Source organism: Sorex araneus, chromosome 4 (genome assembly GCF_027595985.1).
Source record: "Sorex araneus isolate mSorAra2 chromosome 4, mSorAra2.pri, whole genome shotgun sequence".
Lineage (NCBI taxonomy): Eukaryota > Metazoa > Chordata > Mammalia > Eulipotyphla > Soricidae > Sorex > Sorex araneus.
In genome coordinates this window covers 37,287,004-37,303,476 of record NC_073305.1, presented here as the reverse complement: position 1 = coordinate 37,303,476, position 16,473 = coordinate 37,287,004, and the positions used below count along the sequence as shown (strand labels likewise).

At 41.7% G+C, this 16,473-nt stretch overlaps 1 protein-coding gene across 1 annotated transcript in view; it reads left to right on the top strand.

The window, feature by feature from the left end:
- Positions 1-497: 497 nt before the first annotated feature.
- The window catches only part of SCN11A (sodium voltage-gated channel alpha subunit 11), a 113,351-nt gene continuing 97,375 nt past the window's right edge, over positions 498-16,473 (top strand). The window contains exons 1-3 of the mRNA XM_004614562.3: positions 498-764; positions 5,113-5,231; positions 6,687-6,788. Coding sequence (XP_004614619.3) covers positions 498-764; positions 5,113-5,231; positions 6,687-6,788 — 488 coding nt within the window. The remainder of the gene's footprint in view (positions 765-5,112; positions 5,232-6,686; positions 6,789-16,473) is intronic.

The window sequence follows — 16,473 nt, the reverse complement described above, 5'->3', positions numbered from 1 at the left end:
TTCTAATCTAATCTTAAGGCTTTTATTTCACTTTGAATCAAATTTATTTATTTGTTTTGTTTGGGGGCCACAACTGTCGTTGATATGGAGTTAATCCTGACTTTAGGCTCAGGGTCACTCCTGGTGGTGCTCAGAGAAACATGTGGTACCAGGGATGAACATGGGCTTTCTGCATACAAAGCACTCAGCTTGTTGAACTCTCTCTTTGGTCCCCTGATCTAAGTTTTGTGTGTGGTGCAAGATAGAGATCCAGTTTCTGTTTTATGGTATCATATCTGACTTGTATGTCTTGTTTCTATTTTGCACACATATCAGTGTTGCCTTTTCTCTTCTGTCCCACAACCAAGAGCTCCCAAGTCCTTTTTCCCTCTGCCTCAACTTGGTAAACCACCATAAAAATTGCCCTTGGACAATGGAATCTCTGAGGAGATAGTCTGATTTCTAATACCCAGAACTCTCTTGGTGGTTTTCTACTTATTTATGTCTACAGGGTGAAGATGGATGACAGATGCTACCCAGTGATCTTTCCAGATGCTCGGAATTTCCGCCCCTTCACTGCTGACACTCTGGCTACCATTAAAAAGCGGATTGCCATCCAAAAGGAGAAAAAGAAGTCCAAAACTCTGACGTCGGATGAACCCGTGCCTCGGCCTCAGCTTGATTTGAAGGCCTCCAGGAAGTTGCCCAAACTCTATGGGGACATTCCCCGTGAGCTGGTATCAAAGCCCTTGGAAGACTTAGACCCATTCTACAGAAATCATCAGGTGCATTCCTGGGGGAGGCTGATGAGTTCTCACTGTGCTATGACAATTGATGATACAAATTTCTCCAGTATGTGGGTGCAGGCCATATTTATCTTTTGATATCACATCATGGTGTTCCCTTCAAAGTTTTCTGTATTCTTTTTGGTGGCAGTGCTAAGGAAGCCATGCGGTATCTAGGACTGAATCCAGACCCTGTGCATGTAGACATGTATTCCAGCCCTTTGAGCTTTCTCCCCAGCTTTTTCAATACTTATTTTCTGCCTTTTCATAGTCTTGAAAATCTTTTGTCAGTCCTCTTATTCTCTCAGTAGTGCATGTCTTGGAGGAAAACGTGAAGACTAAGAGCAGCACAAATATTAAAAGCAGAACAGAGATGAGGGGAAATGATATGAGGAAGAATTTGAGTACTGGTTACAAAAGTTGGATGTAGGCCATTTCAGGTGATTGGCTTTATGACTTTGGACAAGTCACTCCACTAATGTTTGTTTTTCTAACTGTAAAACAGTAACACCTACTCCCTCTATCCTCCAGCACAGACACACTGTGGAAACACTTTTTTTTTTGGCTTTTTGGGTCATACCCAGTGATGCTCAGGGGTTACTCCTGGCTCTGCACTTAGGAATTACTCCTGATGGTGCTCAGGGGACCATATGGGATGCTGGGAATTGAACATGGGTCACCTGTGTGCAAGGAATACCCACTGTGCTATTGCTCCAGCCCCTGGAAACACTTTTAAAATTGTAAAGCCTTATGTCATGTTAATGATTGTTCATTTCCGCAGCAATATTTTAGCATAAAAAACAGACTTAAGTTTAAAATTTAAGTCTTAAACTTAGATTTTTCAAGTTATTATCTGAAATTTATGAAATAAAGTGATCCAGATCAACACTTGACAGAAAATGAAACTCAGTAAATGAGTATAATAATCAAGTGGGAACATTTGTATTGAATATAACTCCATGCCAATATGTGATAAGTTTTTCATTTGCTCTACCTGGGTGTAGTTCTTTCAGGAAGGTGCTGGTAAAGATTCCTTAATGAGACTGACCATGTGTGTTCACGGGAGTACAAAGCAAGTATCAGGTATTAAGTAACAAGTATCACATATTCTGGTTTAAAGGAATGACAGAGGGGAACAGGGGTGATTGCTCAAAGGGCTGGAGTATGTTCTTTGCATGCAGAATGGCTGGGTTTGATAATGGTAATGAATGGTCCCCTGGACTCTGAGTAGGAAGTAGGCCCTGAGCAATGCTGGGTATGACTGAAAAATAAAATAAAGGAAGGACCCATTCTGCAACACTGATCATGGAACATTATTCAGGCTGTAGCAGCACAATCCACAGGACTTCAGGGTACTGTCTGCCTTGTAGATTTCCTATCTAACCTTAAATCAAGACAGTGCCTCCAGCTGTTAAGTCAACCCTGTCTCTTAGAAGTCCTTGGAATTTGAGGGATATAGGGAGGGTAAAGGCTGGAGTGGCTTTACTGCCTATCTATTCCCCATTCTGACTTTCCTGTCTATACCCTTCTTCCTTTATACACACTCTTCCACTTGATTTGACAGCCCTCAGCCTGTCATTTAAGAACATACATTTAAGAACATAACAAAGCAGCTTGATTTCTCTGAGAGGCTAATTTTTCATGGATGTCAACAAAGGATGCACTTAGCATTTCACATTTTCTAGGCACTTCCCCAACTCCCCAGCTTCATTCCTCTGGTGAGGTGGGTTTCCATGCTCTGTTGGATCACATGACAAGAATGGATGGCAAGGTCCCCAGAGAATGGGGAAGATGATCTGTAAGGGACTGTTCTCAGAGCCCTCAGGCCTTCCAACAGTGATCTGAGGGACTTGAAACTCACATTACCTCACTCTAAGTCTCTGCTCTCAATAGTCATGTGAGCCAACTGAGGCCATCATTAGCTCAATGAGGAAACTCAGGCCTAGAGGGGGAGGTCTCTAAAGCAGGGTCAGACAGCAAGTAAGAAATGGAGCTTAAACTCAAAGCCAAGTATTAGAAGCTCCCATTTTTGAGAGTTAAGATTGGAGACATGTCAGAAAGCAGCTAACAAGGCCTGATACCTATCATTTGAGTCATAAAATTCTAGTACTGGGTCTAGGGATATACTCAGTGGTGGATCATACGCCTTTCATGTATAGGCTTTGGGTTCAATCCCTAACACTGTACACCAAACCAAACTGAGCCAATATAAGCCAAGGAAAGCACAGTATCCTGATGATTATAGTTAATATACTATTAATTGCAATATTGAAAGCAGGGAAAAGATATTTAAAATATCAAAATAAAAGGATAACAATACAGAGAGAGATCATATCACACATTAATCTGGGTAACCTATTCAAGGAGAGGTTTGATCTCTACTTCAAAATTGTCTTTCATCCAAAGGAATGCCACAGAATTTTCACAGTGAGTCTTGTGCTCCTCCCCTTAGAATTTCTGTGGTTATTTAATTTTGTTATGGAGGTAACAGAAAATATCCTAGTCCACACTTTTCCTTGTGTCCAACTGACCAACCATTAAGGAAGTTCTAAAAACTCAGTGAAGGAAGGTTGATGGTTGGCACTATCTGAAGTTCTGTTACCTTAAACAAGGCAATGCCCATTCTGCTCTCTCAGGCCTGAGTGACAAAGATTATATGGTAGATTGCATGTCAGATGATAATTTTCAGAAATCTTAAAGAAACCGTGACACAGGAAGATAGGCATGACCCTCATTCTGGGAAGGCCTTTCAACCAGGGGGACATGTAAGAGGAAAACCAGGCTACAATGAAGTAGAAAGAGAAGGACTGGAGACGTAGTTCTTGTCTTGCATGTGGTTGATCCCTGGCACTGAATATGGTCTCCAAGCACCTCCAGGAGTGTCCCCTAAGTGCAGAGCCAAGGGTAAGAATAAGAGCATCATTGAGTCCAGCTCTCTCCAGCCCCCACATTTTACCCTGTTGTTTAGGGGCTACTTCATTCCGGGGTCCAGGAAGACCTGCTAGGAGAAAGCATCTTCTCCTAGCAGGAGAAGATGGGATCCTATTGGGCATTCTGGTGCGCTAATTCACTATTCACTATAATGGGATCCTATTGGGCATTCTGGTGCGCTAATTCACTATCTGTTAGGTCTCTCTTATATTCGCACCAAAGTCCAGTGACCATCCAGTCATTGTGACAGATGACCAAAAAAACCCCATATATATTTCCAGATGCCTACTGTAAAACTCCCCTTGCCAGTGGAAAAACACAGGCAGATCTGCTCTCGTGTCCATGGTGGCAATGGGAGAACGAGTCTGGAAGTCTTGACTTCTGCTGGAGATCTGATTTAATTGACACGCTATTTCATATAGAACTGCTGAGACTCAGGCATAATAATATGGGCTTTTTGGGTTTCTAGTTATTCTAAGAATCATGAAAAGTCTTCATTAATGCTAAAAACTAGACACTATAGCTCAGTAGTAGAGCACATGCACTGTATGTATGAGACTTTGGATTTAATCCCCAGCACCAAAAGTCATCAAAATAAATTAATATAATCTGTGATATGTGAATGTTCAGTTCTGCTTATGTTACTTCAAATTCTCTCTTCTCTCTTTTATTTTAGTTTTTGGGTCACTCCCATCAATGTTCAGGATTTACACCTGACAGTAAATCATGTTTGATGCTGGGGATTAAACCATTAAGCACGTCAGCTTCATGCAAGGCGTGCATCCTACCCAGTGTGCTATCTCTCCAGCCCCAAGTTCTCATATAGTTGTTGTCTCCATAGAAACGCATCACAGAGTGCAATACAAGGTATTTTGTTAGGCCACATTATGACTATTCATTTTTATTTTCTTTGTTTCCTGAGCCCATACATTCTGTCTCTGGGGCCTTCAGAGGACAGGCAATAAGCCGCATAATTAAGTGTAGGTCATATACCATAAGTTCCCAAATTATCTGGTGATGTTGGCACAGAGCAAGATGAAGTCATGGATGACCCAGGTCTTCCTTCGTGACATCCACCTGAATCACTTTGCTATCGAGGAGACTAGCACTCTTACCAATGAAATTACCTAAAGACGTCCTCCCAGAACACATCCTTACTGTGAAGTGACACGTGCCTGTATGCTATTGGTGGATGGAGCCCAGCCTGACACTTCACATGGGACCCTGAATCTGGTGCAGGTCAAAGTCACAGTGTAGGCTAGGTAGAAAGAAACGTGACTTCAAAAACTGTTGTTTTTGTACTCACCTAAGCTATGTCTCAGTCCATGGTGCCACTGAATTTTCTTTAAATGATGCCATAATCCATGTTGCTTGATCACTGTGTCTAATCTATGCTATTTATGTTTTTTTCCCCCAGACATTTATGGTGTTGAATAAAAAGAGGACAATCTACCGCTTCAGTGCCAAGCGTGCCTTGTTCATTTTTGGGCCTTTCAATCCAGTTCGAAGTTTAGCCATTAGAATCTCCGTTCACGCATATCCTTTTCCTGCATCTTTTGTTGAATCAGGTCCTATAAAAAGTGCACAAGTCCTATGTTGGCAGAGTGGAAAATTATTTCAACACAGTCTGACTGTGTGCATGCTGCTGCATCCCGGGATCTGGCAGAGGCAGGTGTGAATGGGGCTCTGAAGGAGCCCGTACCTCAGAAGGGGGCGTGTGGGAAGGCAAGCCATTTCTTGAGAGAGATGGGAAGTTGGAAGAGGTGGAGTGTGGATTGGCCAGTGCCATAGGAGGCATCAAGGATGACTTCTTGGAGGAAGAATTTTTTTCTTTTTTTTTCTTTTTGGGTCACACCTGGAGATGCACAGGGGTTACTCCTGGCTCTGCACTCAGGAACCACTCCTGGCGGTGCTCAGGGGACCATATGGGATGCTGGGAATCGAACCTGGGTCTGCCACGTGCAAGGCAAATGCCCTACCCGCTGTGCTATTGCTCCAGCCCTTGGAGGAAGAATTTTTTAAACTGCAAGCTGAACAAAGGTTGCAGGGCAACAACTGATGTGGAATGTTTCTGCTGATAGATACATGTGGGGTGGTGATCTACACAGAGTTTTAAGATTTTTAGAAAATGTTTTGTAATGTTAAAAATCTGAATTTCCAGCTGTATGTTAAAATTCATGAAGAACTAAGTCACCAGAAAAACAAAACCAAAACCAAAAACAGTGGCCTCTCTGGCCAGATGAGGCTCATGTTCTCACTGGGCAGAATTGCTGTGATGAGGAACTACAGGTTTGTTGAGCACATCTCCACCCCTTCCTGTGACCCAGCAGCAGTCCCTTTTGCACATGTGTAGGGCTTGCCAGTACAACCTCAATCTCAAAAGAAAAGCTGGAATGAGTATGTATGTATGGTGTGTGCAAGGGCTCTGGGATACACAACGTAGTTTGGGGGCAGGGTAGATGAGAAAGACAGACTCCTGGGCACAAAGAAGCACTAAGGATGGTGTGACATGATAACTATGCAGGCTGGGTCCCCCAGAAGTAGATCCTGCAGGGGGGCTGCAATTGACATGAGTTGGGAAGGGTGGGGGGAGTTTTCTCTGGAGGTAGAAGGGAGGCAGCAAGGAGCACAAAAACAGCAAGGATTAACCTCAGCTTAGCCTGCCTCAGGGAGCTCTGGGGCATGAATCCATAGCACAGGGCCCAGGTTTGGGTTTTTTTATGGCTCTCAAGTGTGCTGACTTTGAGTCAGATGAAGGGAGGCGTCAAATGAATGGGAAGGAGTGGCGTGTCGCTCTCCAGGCGAGGAGGCTGCCTTTGCGCTGGAGAACAGTTCTTCATGGGGGGCGGGGGAGGAGACAGCTGTGAGTTGTTCTCAATCAGAGCTGAGAGTGAGGGGTCGAGGTGTACCCACAGAAAAGGGAACGTCCCTTGGAGCAAGGGGTGTTGTGTGCCATTCCTGTGTGAGCCAACCTTAACCAACGGCGGCCACCCTGTTCAGCATGTTCATCATCTGCACGGTCATCATCAACTGTGTGTTCATGGCCACCGCTGGGGTGAAGGAGAGCAACAGCACAGACACCAACACTGCCGAGTGAGTGTTTGTCCTGGGCTCGTCAGCACTGAGCCTGTATCTTCTTTCTGTTACTGGATCTTGGGCCATGGGTACCTTGGGATTATACGATGCCAAGGATCAAAGCCTGGGCTGGTGTGTGCAAAACATGTGCATTGGTCCTGTCCTGGCTGTTGTTTGTTGATTTCTGGTTTTGGAGGGTCATATCCAGAGGTGCTCAAGGACTACTTGGGGACTACGCCTGGTGGTCCTCAGGGCTGACTCCTGGCTCTGCACTGGGGAATTATTCCTGGCGTTCCTCAGGAGGAGACCAAACGGATGCCAGGGATTGAATCCAGGTTGGATGCATGCAAGACAAGTGCCCTACCCACTGTACTATCACTCTGGCCCCATGTCTAGTTTTTAAAGCAGTTATCTCTGTGCTTAAGTAAGCCTAGTGGGACTCTATTTTATAGCTATATTGTATTTTTTTATTAGTGAATCACTGTGAGGGTACAGTTATAGATTTATATATTTTTGTGCTTATATAAATATATAAAAATATAAGTATATATTTTTATATATTTGTATATAAAAATATATAAATATATTTATATATTTTCTGTCGTACAATGCTCTAGAGCCCATCTCTCCACCAGTGCCCATTCTCTACCACCGATGATCCCAGTATCCGTCCTATTCCCAAACCCCATCCCCCCCACCCCACCCCGCCTCTGTGGCAGGGAACTCCCTTTTGTTCTCCCTCTCCTTTTGGGTGTTGTGGTTTGCAATAGGGGTATTGAGTGGCCATAGTGTTCAATCTATAGCCTACTTTCCTCACGTATCTCCCATCCCAAGCGGGTCCTCCAATCACACTTTCCTTGGTGTTCCCTTCTCTATCTGAGCTGCCTTTCCCCCCAGCATGTGAAGCCGGCTTCCAAGCCATGGAGACAACCTCCTGGTATTTATTTCTACTATTCTTGTGTATTAGTCTCCTATTCTGTTATTTTATATTTCACAGATGAGTTCAATCTTTCTATGTCTGTCTCTCTCTTTCTGACTCATCTCACTTAGCATGATACTTTCCATGTTGATCCACATATAAGCAAAGTTCACGACTTCATCTTTTCTAACAGCTTCTTAGTATTCCATTGTGTAGGTGTACCAAAGTCTCTTTAACCAGTCATCTGTTCTCGGGCACTCGGGTTTTTCTGACTTTGTCTTCAATGTACCTTATGGATTGTGGTCTGATGTTGAAGTCTTTAATCCATTTAGATCTGACTTTTGTGCATGGTGTTAGGTCAAGGTCTAAGCCCATTCTTTTGCATGTGGTTGTCCAGTTATGCCAGCACCATTTGTTAAAGAGGCTTTCCTTGTTCCACTTCACATTTCTTTCTCCCTTATGAAAGATGAGATGATCATACATCTGGGGTTGTGTGTAGGGATATTCCACCCTGTTCCATTGGTCTGCGGCTCTGCCTTTGTTCCAGTACCATGCTATTTTAATTTTTACTGCTTTGTGTAGAGTTTAAGGTTGGGGAGAGTGATGCCTCCCATCGTATATTTCCCAAGAATTGCTTTAACTATCTGTGGGTGTTTGTGGTTTCATATGAATTTCAGGATTGCTTGATCCTTTTCTTTGAAGAATTTCATGGTTATCCTTATAGGCATCACATTGAATCTATATAATGCCTTGGGGGAGTATTGCCATTTTGACCATGTTGATTCTCCCTATCCATGAGCTGAGGATATGTTTCCATTTCCTCATGTCCTCCTTTATTTCATGGAGTAGCATTTTATAGTTTTCTTTGTAGAGGTCCTTTACTTCCTTAGTTAAGCTGATTCCGAAGTACTTGATTTTCTGGGGCACAACTGTGAATGGGATTGCTTTTTTTCATATCCCTTTCCTCTGTCTCATTGTTTGCATATAGGAAGGCCATGGACTTTTGGGTATTGATTTTATAGCCTGCGACTTTACTGTAGAAGTTTATTGTTTCTAAGAGTTTCTTGGTAGATGCTTTAGGATTCTCTAGATATAGTATCATGTCATCTGTGAATAGTGAGAGTTTGATTTCTTCCTTTCCTATATGGATGCCCTTAATATCTTTTTCTTGCCTAACCGCTATTGCAAGTACTTCCAGTACTATATTGAACAGAAGTGTGAGAGTGGGCATCCTTGTCTTGTCCCTGATATTAGAGGGAAGGCCCTTAGGTTTTCCCCACTGAGGATAATGCTTGCCGTAGGCTTGCGGTAGATGGCTTTGACTATCTTGAGGAAAGTTCCTTCAAAGCCCATTTTGGTGAGAGTTTTCATCAGAAATGGGTGTTGGATCTTGTCAAATGCTTTCTCTGCATCTATTGATATGATCATATTGTTTTTATCTTTACTTTTGTTAATATGATGGATTATGTTGATTGATTTCCAAATGTTAAACCATCCTTGCATCCCCGGAATGAATCCCACTTGGTTGTGGTGTATGATCTTTTTGATGAGTTGTTGGATCCTATTTGCTAATATTTTGTTTAGAATCTTCACATCAGTTTTCATCAGGGATATTGGTCTATAATTTTCTTTGTTAGTGGTGTCTTTGTTTGCTTTTGGTATTAGGGAGTTATATGCCTCATAGAAACTATTTGGGAGGGTTCCTGTTTCTTCAATTTCCTGGAAAAGTTTGAGAAGAATTGGCAACAGGTCCTCTTTATATGTTTGGACGATTTCGCTAGTGAATCCATCTGAACCTGGGCTTTTGTTTTTGGGAAGACTTTTGATTACAGTTTCAATTTCCTTGATATTAATGGGTCTGTTCAGGTATTCCAAGTCTTCTTGGTTCAGTCTTGGGAGATTGTAGGAATCAAGGAATTAATCCATCTCTTTTACGTTCTCTTTTTTGTGGCATACAGACTTTCAAAGTAGTCTCTGACGATCTTTTGAATTTAATTGGTTTCTGTTGTGATGTCCCCCTTTTCATTTCTGATTCGGTTTATTAGGGTTCTTTATCTTTCTTTGAGAGTCTTGCTAGTGGTTTATCAATCTTGTTTATTTTCTCAAAGAACCAGTTTAGGGTTCTCTCTCTATCTTTCTTTGAGAGTCTTGCTAGTGGTTTATCAATCTTGTTTATTTTCTCAAAGAACCAGTTCTAGAACCAGTTCTTGGTTTCATTGACCTTTCGGATTGTTTTTTGGGTTTCCATGTTGTTAATTTCTGCTCTAAGTTTTATTATTTCTTTACTTTGGTCTGGTTTGGGTTCCTTTACTGGTCCTTTTCTAAGGTCTTGAGCTGTGAAGTCAAACTATCTATGTAGGCCCTTTCTTCCTTCCTAAGGAATGCTTGCAGAGCTATAAATTTTCCCCTTAACACGGCTTTAGCTGCATCCCATAGGTTTTGGTAGCTCGTGTCTTCATTCTCATTTGTTTCAAGGTATCTTTTGATTTCTTCCTTGTTTTCCTTCCTGACCTCATTGTTCAATATCGAGTTGTTTAATTTTCAGGTGTTTGCTTTGGTTCTCCGCATCTGTGTGTGATTAGCTTCTATTATCAGTGCATCGTGGTCTAAAAAAGATAGTTGATACAATTTCGATCTTCCCAATTCTATTGAGGTATGTTTTGTGACCCAGAACATGGTTCTGTGTGCACTGGAAATGAATGTGCATTCTTTCTTTTTGGGGTGTAAAGCCCTGTATAGGTCGATAAGCCCTCTCTCTTCCATTTCTTCCTTCAGAGCCAATGTTTCCTTGCTAAGTTTTGTTCTTGTCGACCTATCCAGAGGCAATAAGGCAGTGTTGAAGTCTCTGACTACTATTGTGCTCTTTAAAATCTGTTAGTGGTGTCCTCTTTAAAATCTTTTAGCAGTTGTTTTAAGTATTTAGCTGGTCGCTCATTAGGTGCATATACGTTTAAGAGTATGATTTCTTCCTGTTGTACATATCTCTTGGTAAATAGAAAATGACCTTCGCTGTCCCTTCTAATCTTTTTCAACCTGAAATCTATGTTGTTGTATACTAGTATGGCTACCCCAGCTTTTTTGAGGAAGTTATTTGCTTGCAGGATTGTTTTGTTTTCATTTTAATTTTATTTTATTAGTGAAGACAAAGTTACAGACTTACAGGTTTCAGTCATACAATGATCGAGTGCCCATCCCTCCAGTAGTGCCCATTTTTCACCACCAATGGTCCCAGCATCCCTCCAACCACCCCCACCCTGTCCCCTTCACCCCACCCTACTTCTGTGGCAGGGCATTTCCATTTGCTTGCTCTCTCTTTTTGGGTGTTGTGGTTTGCTACAGAGGTATTAAGTTGGCATCTTGTTCGGTCTATAGTCTATTTTCAGCCTGTATCTCCCATCCCTAGTGGGCCCGCCTAGCACCCTTTGCTTGGTGATCCCTTCTCTATCAGAGCTACTTCTTCACCTAGCATGTGAAGTCAGCTTCCAAGCTGTGGAGTACTCCTCTTGATACTTATCTTTACTATTCTTAGGTGTTAGTCTCCCATTCTGTTACTTTATACTCCACAAATGAGTGCAATCTTTCTACCTTTGTCCCTCTCTTTCTGACTCATTTCACTTAACATCATACTTTCCATGTTGGTCCACCTATATGCAAATTTCATGACTTTATCTTTTCTAACAGCTGCATAGTATTCCATTGTGTAGACATACCAAAGTTTCTTTAACCAGTCATCTGTTCTCGGGCACTTGGTTTTTTTTCCAGATTTTGGCTATTGTGAACAGTGCTGCAATGAACATATAGGTACAGATGTCACTTTCACTATACTTTTTTGCATCTCCGGGATATATTCCCAGAAGTGGTATTGCTGGGTCAACTGGGAGCTCAATTTCTAATTTTTTGAGAATTGTCCATACTGTTTTCAAAAAAGGGCTGAATGAGTCGGCATTCCCACCAGCAGAGTAGAAGGGCCCCTTTCTCCCCACATCCGTGCCAACAGCGGTTGCTTTTGTTCTTTTGTATGTGTGTCAGTCTCTGTGGTATGAGATGGTATCTCATTGTTGTTTTGACCTGCATCTCCCTGATGATAAGTGATGAGGAGCATTTTTTCATGTGTCTTTTAGCCATTCATAATTCTTTCTTGAGAAAGTTTCTGTTCATTTCATCGCCCCATTTTCTGATAGGGTTGGATGTTTTCTTCTTGTGGAGTTTAACCAGTGCCTTGTAAATCCTTTATATCAACCGCTTATTCGATGGGTATTAGGTGAATATTCTTTCCCATTCTGTCGACTGCCTTTGTATTCTGGTTGTTGTATCTTTTGAGGTACAGAAGCTTCTCAGTTTAAGGTAGTCCCATTTGTTTATCTCTGTTCCCACTTGCCTGGTCAGTGGCAAGTCCTCTTTGAAGATACCTGTAGCTTCAATGTCGTGGAGGGTTTTGCCTATCTTGTCTTCAATGTACCTTATGGATTCTGGTCTAATATTGAGGTCTTTAATCCATTTTGATCTGACTTTTGTGCATGGTGTTAGGTATAAGTCTGAGCCCATTTTTTTTGCATGTAGCTGTCCAGTGTTTCTAGCACCATTTGTTAAAGAGGCTTTCTTTGGTCCACTTTACATTTCTTGCTCCATTATCAAAGATTAGATGATCATATATTTGAGGTTTTGTGCAAGGATATTCTAACCTGTTCCATTGGTCTACTGCTCTGCCTTTGTTCAAGTACCATGTAGCTTTAATTATTACCGCTTTGTAGTAGAGCTTGAGGTTGGGGAAGGTGATGCCCCCACATCTTCCTTTTCCCTAAAATTGTTTTAGCTATTCGTGGGGGTTTGTTGTTCCATATGAATTTTAGGAGTGTTTGGTCCACTTCCTTGAAGAATGTCATGGGTATCCTTATAGGGATTGTGTTGAATCTGTATAATGCTTTGGGAAGTATTGCCATTTTGACAATGTTAATTCTCCCAATCCATGAACAGGGGATGTGCTTCCATTTCCTCGTGTCCTCTTTTATTTCGTGAAGTAACTTTTTGTAATTTTCTCTGTACAGGTCCTTCTCCTCCTTAGTTAAGTTGATTTCGAGGTACTTGATTTTCTGAGGCATGATTGTGAATGGGGTTGCTTTTTTCATATCACTTTCTTCTCTCTCATTATTTGCATATAGGAAAGCCATGGACTTTTGGGTATTGATTTTATAGCCTATGACCTTACTATACGAGTGTATTGTTTCGAGTTTCTTGGTAGAGCCTTTGGGGTTCTCTAAATATAATATCATATCATCTGCTAATAGTGAGAGCTTGATTTCTTCCTTTCCTATTTGGATGCCCTTACTGTCTTTTTCTTGCCTAATGGCTATTGCAAGTACTTTCAGTACTATATTGAACAGAAGTGGTGAGAGTGGGTATCCTTTCCTTGTCCATGATCTTAGAGGGAAGGCCCTTAGTTTTACCCCATTGAGGATAATGCTTGCTATAGGCTTGTGGTAGATGGCTTTGACTATATTGAGGAAGTTCCCTTCTATGCCCATTTTGGTGAGCATTTTCATCATGAACGGGTGCTGGATCTTGTCAAATGCTTTCTCTGCATCTATTGATATGACCATATGGTTTTAATCTTTTCTTTTGTTGATATGGTGGATTATGTTGATTGATTTCCAAATGTTGAACCATCCTTGCATCCCCGGGATGAATCCCACTTGGTCGTGGTGTATGATCTTTTTGATGAATTGCTGGATTCTATTCGCTAATATTTTGTTGAGGATCTTCGCATCTGTGTTCATCAGAGATATCAGTCTGTAGTTTTCTTTTTTTGTGGTGTCTCTGTTTGGTTTTGGTATTAGGGTGATATGTGCCTCATAGAAACTGTCTGGGAGTGTTTCTGTTTCCTCGATTTCCTGAAAGAGCTTGAGAAGAATTGGTAATAGATCCTCTTTAAATGTTTGGAAGAATTTACCAGTGAATCCATCTGGACCTGGACTTTTGTTTCTGGGGAGACTTTTGATTACAGTTTTGATTTCCTTGATAGTAATGGGTCTATTCAGGTATTCCAAATCATCTTGGTTCAGCCTTGGGAGGCTATAAGAATCCAGGAATTTAACCATTTCTTCTAGATTCTCTTGTTTCATAGCCTATAGACCTTCTAAGTAGTCTCTGATGATCTTTTGAATTTCTTTGGTTTCTGTTGTGATATCCCCCCTTTCATTTCTGATTCAGTTTATTAGAGTTCTCTCTCTCTCTTTCTTTGTGAGTCTTGCTAGTCGTTTATCAATCCTATTTATTTTATCAAAGAACCAGCTATTAGATTCATTGATCTTTTGAATATTTTTTGGGTTTCCATATCTTTGATTTCTGCTCTAAGTTTTATTGTTTCTTTCCTTCTGCCTGGTTTGGGCTCCCTTTGTTAGTCCTTTTCTAAGATCTTGAGCTGTGAGGTCAGGTTATTTATGTGGGCCCTTTCTTCCTTCCTGAGATATGCTTGCAGAGTTATAATTTTTCCCCTAAACACAGCTTTAGCTGTGTCCCACAGGTTCTGGTAGCTCCTGTCTTCATTCTCATTTGTTTCCAGGTACCTTTTGATTTCTTCCTTGATTTTCTCCCTGACCCACTCATTGTTCAACATCGAGTTGTTTAATTTCCAGGTGCATGGTTTGGTTCTCAGCATCTGTGCGTGATTAATTTCTATCTTCAGTGCATCATGGTCTGAGAAGATAGTTGATACAATTTCTATCTTCCTGATTCTATGGAGGTATGCTTTGTGGCCCAGCACATGATCTATTTTGGAGAATGTTCCCTGTGCACTGGAAAAGAATGTGTATTCTTTTTTATGGGGATGCAAAGCCCTGTATAGATCTATTATCTCTCTCTCTCTCTCTCTCTCTCTCTCTCTCTCTCTCTCTCTCTCTTCTATTTCTTCCTTCAAGGCCAGTGTTTCCTGGCTCAGTTTTGATCTTGTTGATCTATCCAGAGGTGATAAGGCGGTGTTGAAGTCTCCAACTACTATTGTGTAGCTAGCGATGTCCTCTCTAAAATCTGTTAGCAGTTGTTTTAAGTATTTTGTTGGTCCCTCATTAGGTGCACATACGTTTAGGAGTGTGAGTTATTCCTGCTGTACGTATCCCTTGATTAGTAAGAAATGGCCTTCACTGCCCCTTCTAATCTTTTTCAACCTGAAATCTATGTTGTTGTATACTAGTATGGCTATGCCAGCTTTTTTGAGGGAGTTGTTTGCTTGCAGGGTTGCTTTCCATCTTTTCACTTTGAGTCTGTGTTTGCTCTGACTGTTCAGCTATACTGTATTTAAAAAAAATAAGCTAAATTTTGCTTGTTTTAGTATTTTACTATCATCAATAGCCTTGTAATAAAATTCTTTTGCAAAAAGCTAATTAAAATATTTCCTTTGATAAAGTTTTAGAAATGTACTTACTATGTCAAAATATGCAGTTTATGCTTTATAAGTGTGTATCTTTCAAAAAGTTTCTCTCATTCTTTTCTGCCACCAGCAGTATATTCTAATAACTAGTTATATTACATTCTTATCAACATTACACTTTTCTACACTGATTTATAAAGCTTAAACGATTTGAATTTCCTTAATTCTAAGTGGATTTTTTTGGTTTGTTTTTGTTGATGAATTGTGTATTCCCACACTTGATTATGTGTCATTTCTAGCTCTTACCTGGAGTTGTGGCTATCCATTTGTGGCAAACAATTTCTGGCTTCACACATTATCCCCTGGACAGCACGTACAAGTCAACCTTACCTGCTTATCAGCGCTTTATCACTCTGGCCCATTTTTACAATAGTGTTAATATTAATGTCATAGGCACCAAAACCACCAACAGATTGTCAACATTTCTCCACAGATACACTGCTATCCCTGCTGCCCCCTCTCCCTCTGCCTCACCTCTTTCTTTCTTTCTTTCTTTCTTTCTTTCTTTCTTTCTTTCTTTCTTTCTTTCTTTCTTTCTTTCTTTCTTTCTTTCTTTCTTTCTTTCTTTCTTTCTTTCTTTCTTTCTTTCTTTCTTTCTTTCTTTCTTTCTTCACACCTGGCGATGCACAGGGGTTACTCCTGGTTCATGCACTCAGGAATTTCTCCTGGAGGTGCTGGTGGGACCATATGGGATGCTGGGAATCAAACCTGGGTCTGCCGCTTACAAGGCAAATGCCCTACCCGGTGTGCTATCGCTCCAGCCCCTCTGCCTCACCTCTTAACATTCAGTTCTATAGAAAGAATCTCAGGGTCTGTTTTCATAGACTATTGTGATGGTCTATTCCCTAACTACATTCTTTATGCTCCACATATGAATGAAACTATTTAGTATTTGTGCTCAGGGGGAAAATTTATTTTTTCTTCTATATAGGGGTGGGGGAGGTTGGGTCACAGCTGTCTGTGAGTTAGCCATCAGGGATTACTCCTGGAAGTGCTCTGGGGACCATTTTCCAGTGTGGGGAATCTCACCAGGGTCAGCCACATGCAAGACAAGTACCTTTTCCACTGTACTGTCTCTCCAGCCCCTCATTTGATATCGTCCTTTTCCCTCTGACTCCTATCAGTCTGATGCCGTTTCATTCTATACAAGTGTCAGTCTCCTCCCCTCCCCTCCCTCCCCTCCCCCCTCCCCTCCCCCTCCCCTCCCCTCCCCTCCCCTCCCCTCTCCTCTCCTCCCCTCTCCTCTCCTCTCCTCTCCTCTCCTCTCCTCTCCTCTCCTCTCCTCTCCTCTCCTCTCCTCTCCTCTCCTCTCCTCCCCTCTCCTCTCCTCCCCTCCCCCTCTCCTCCCCTCCCCCCCTCCC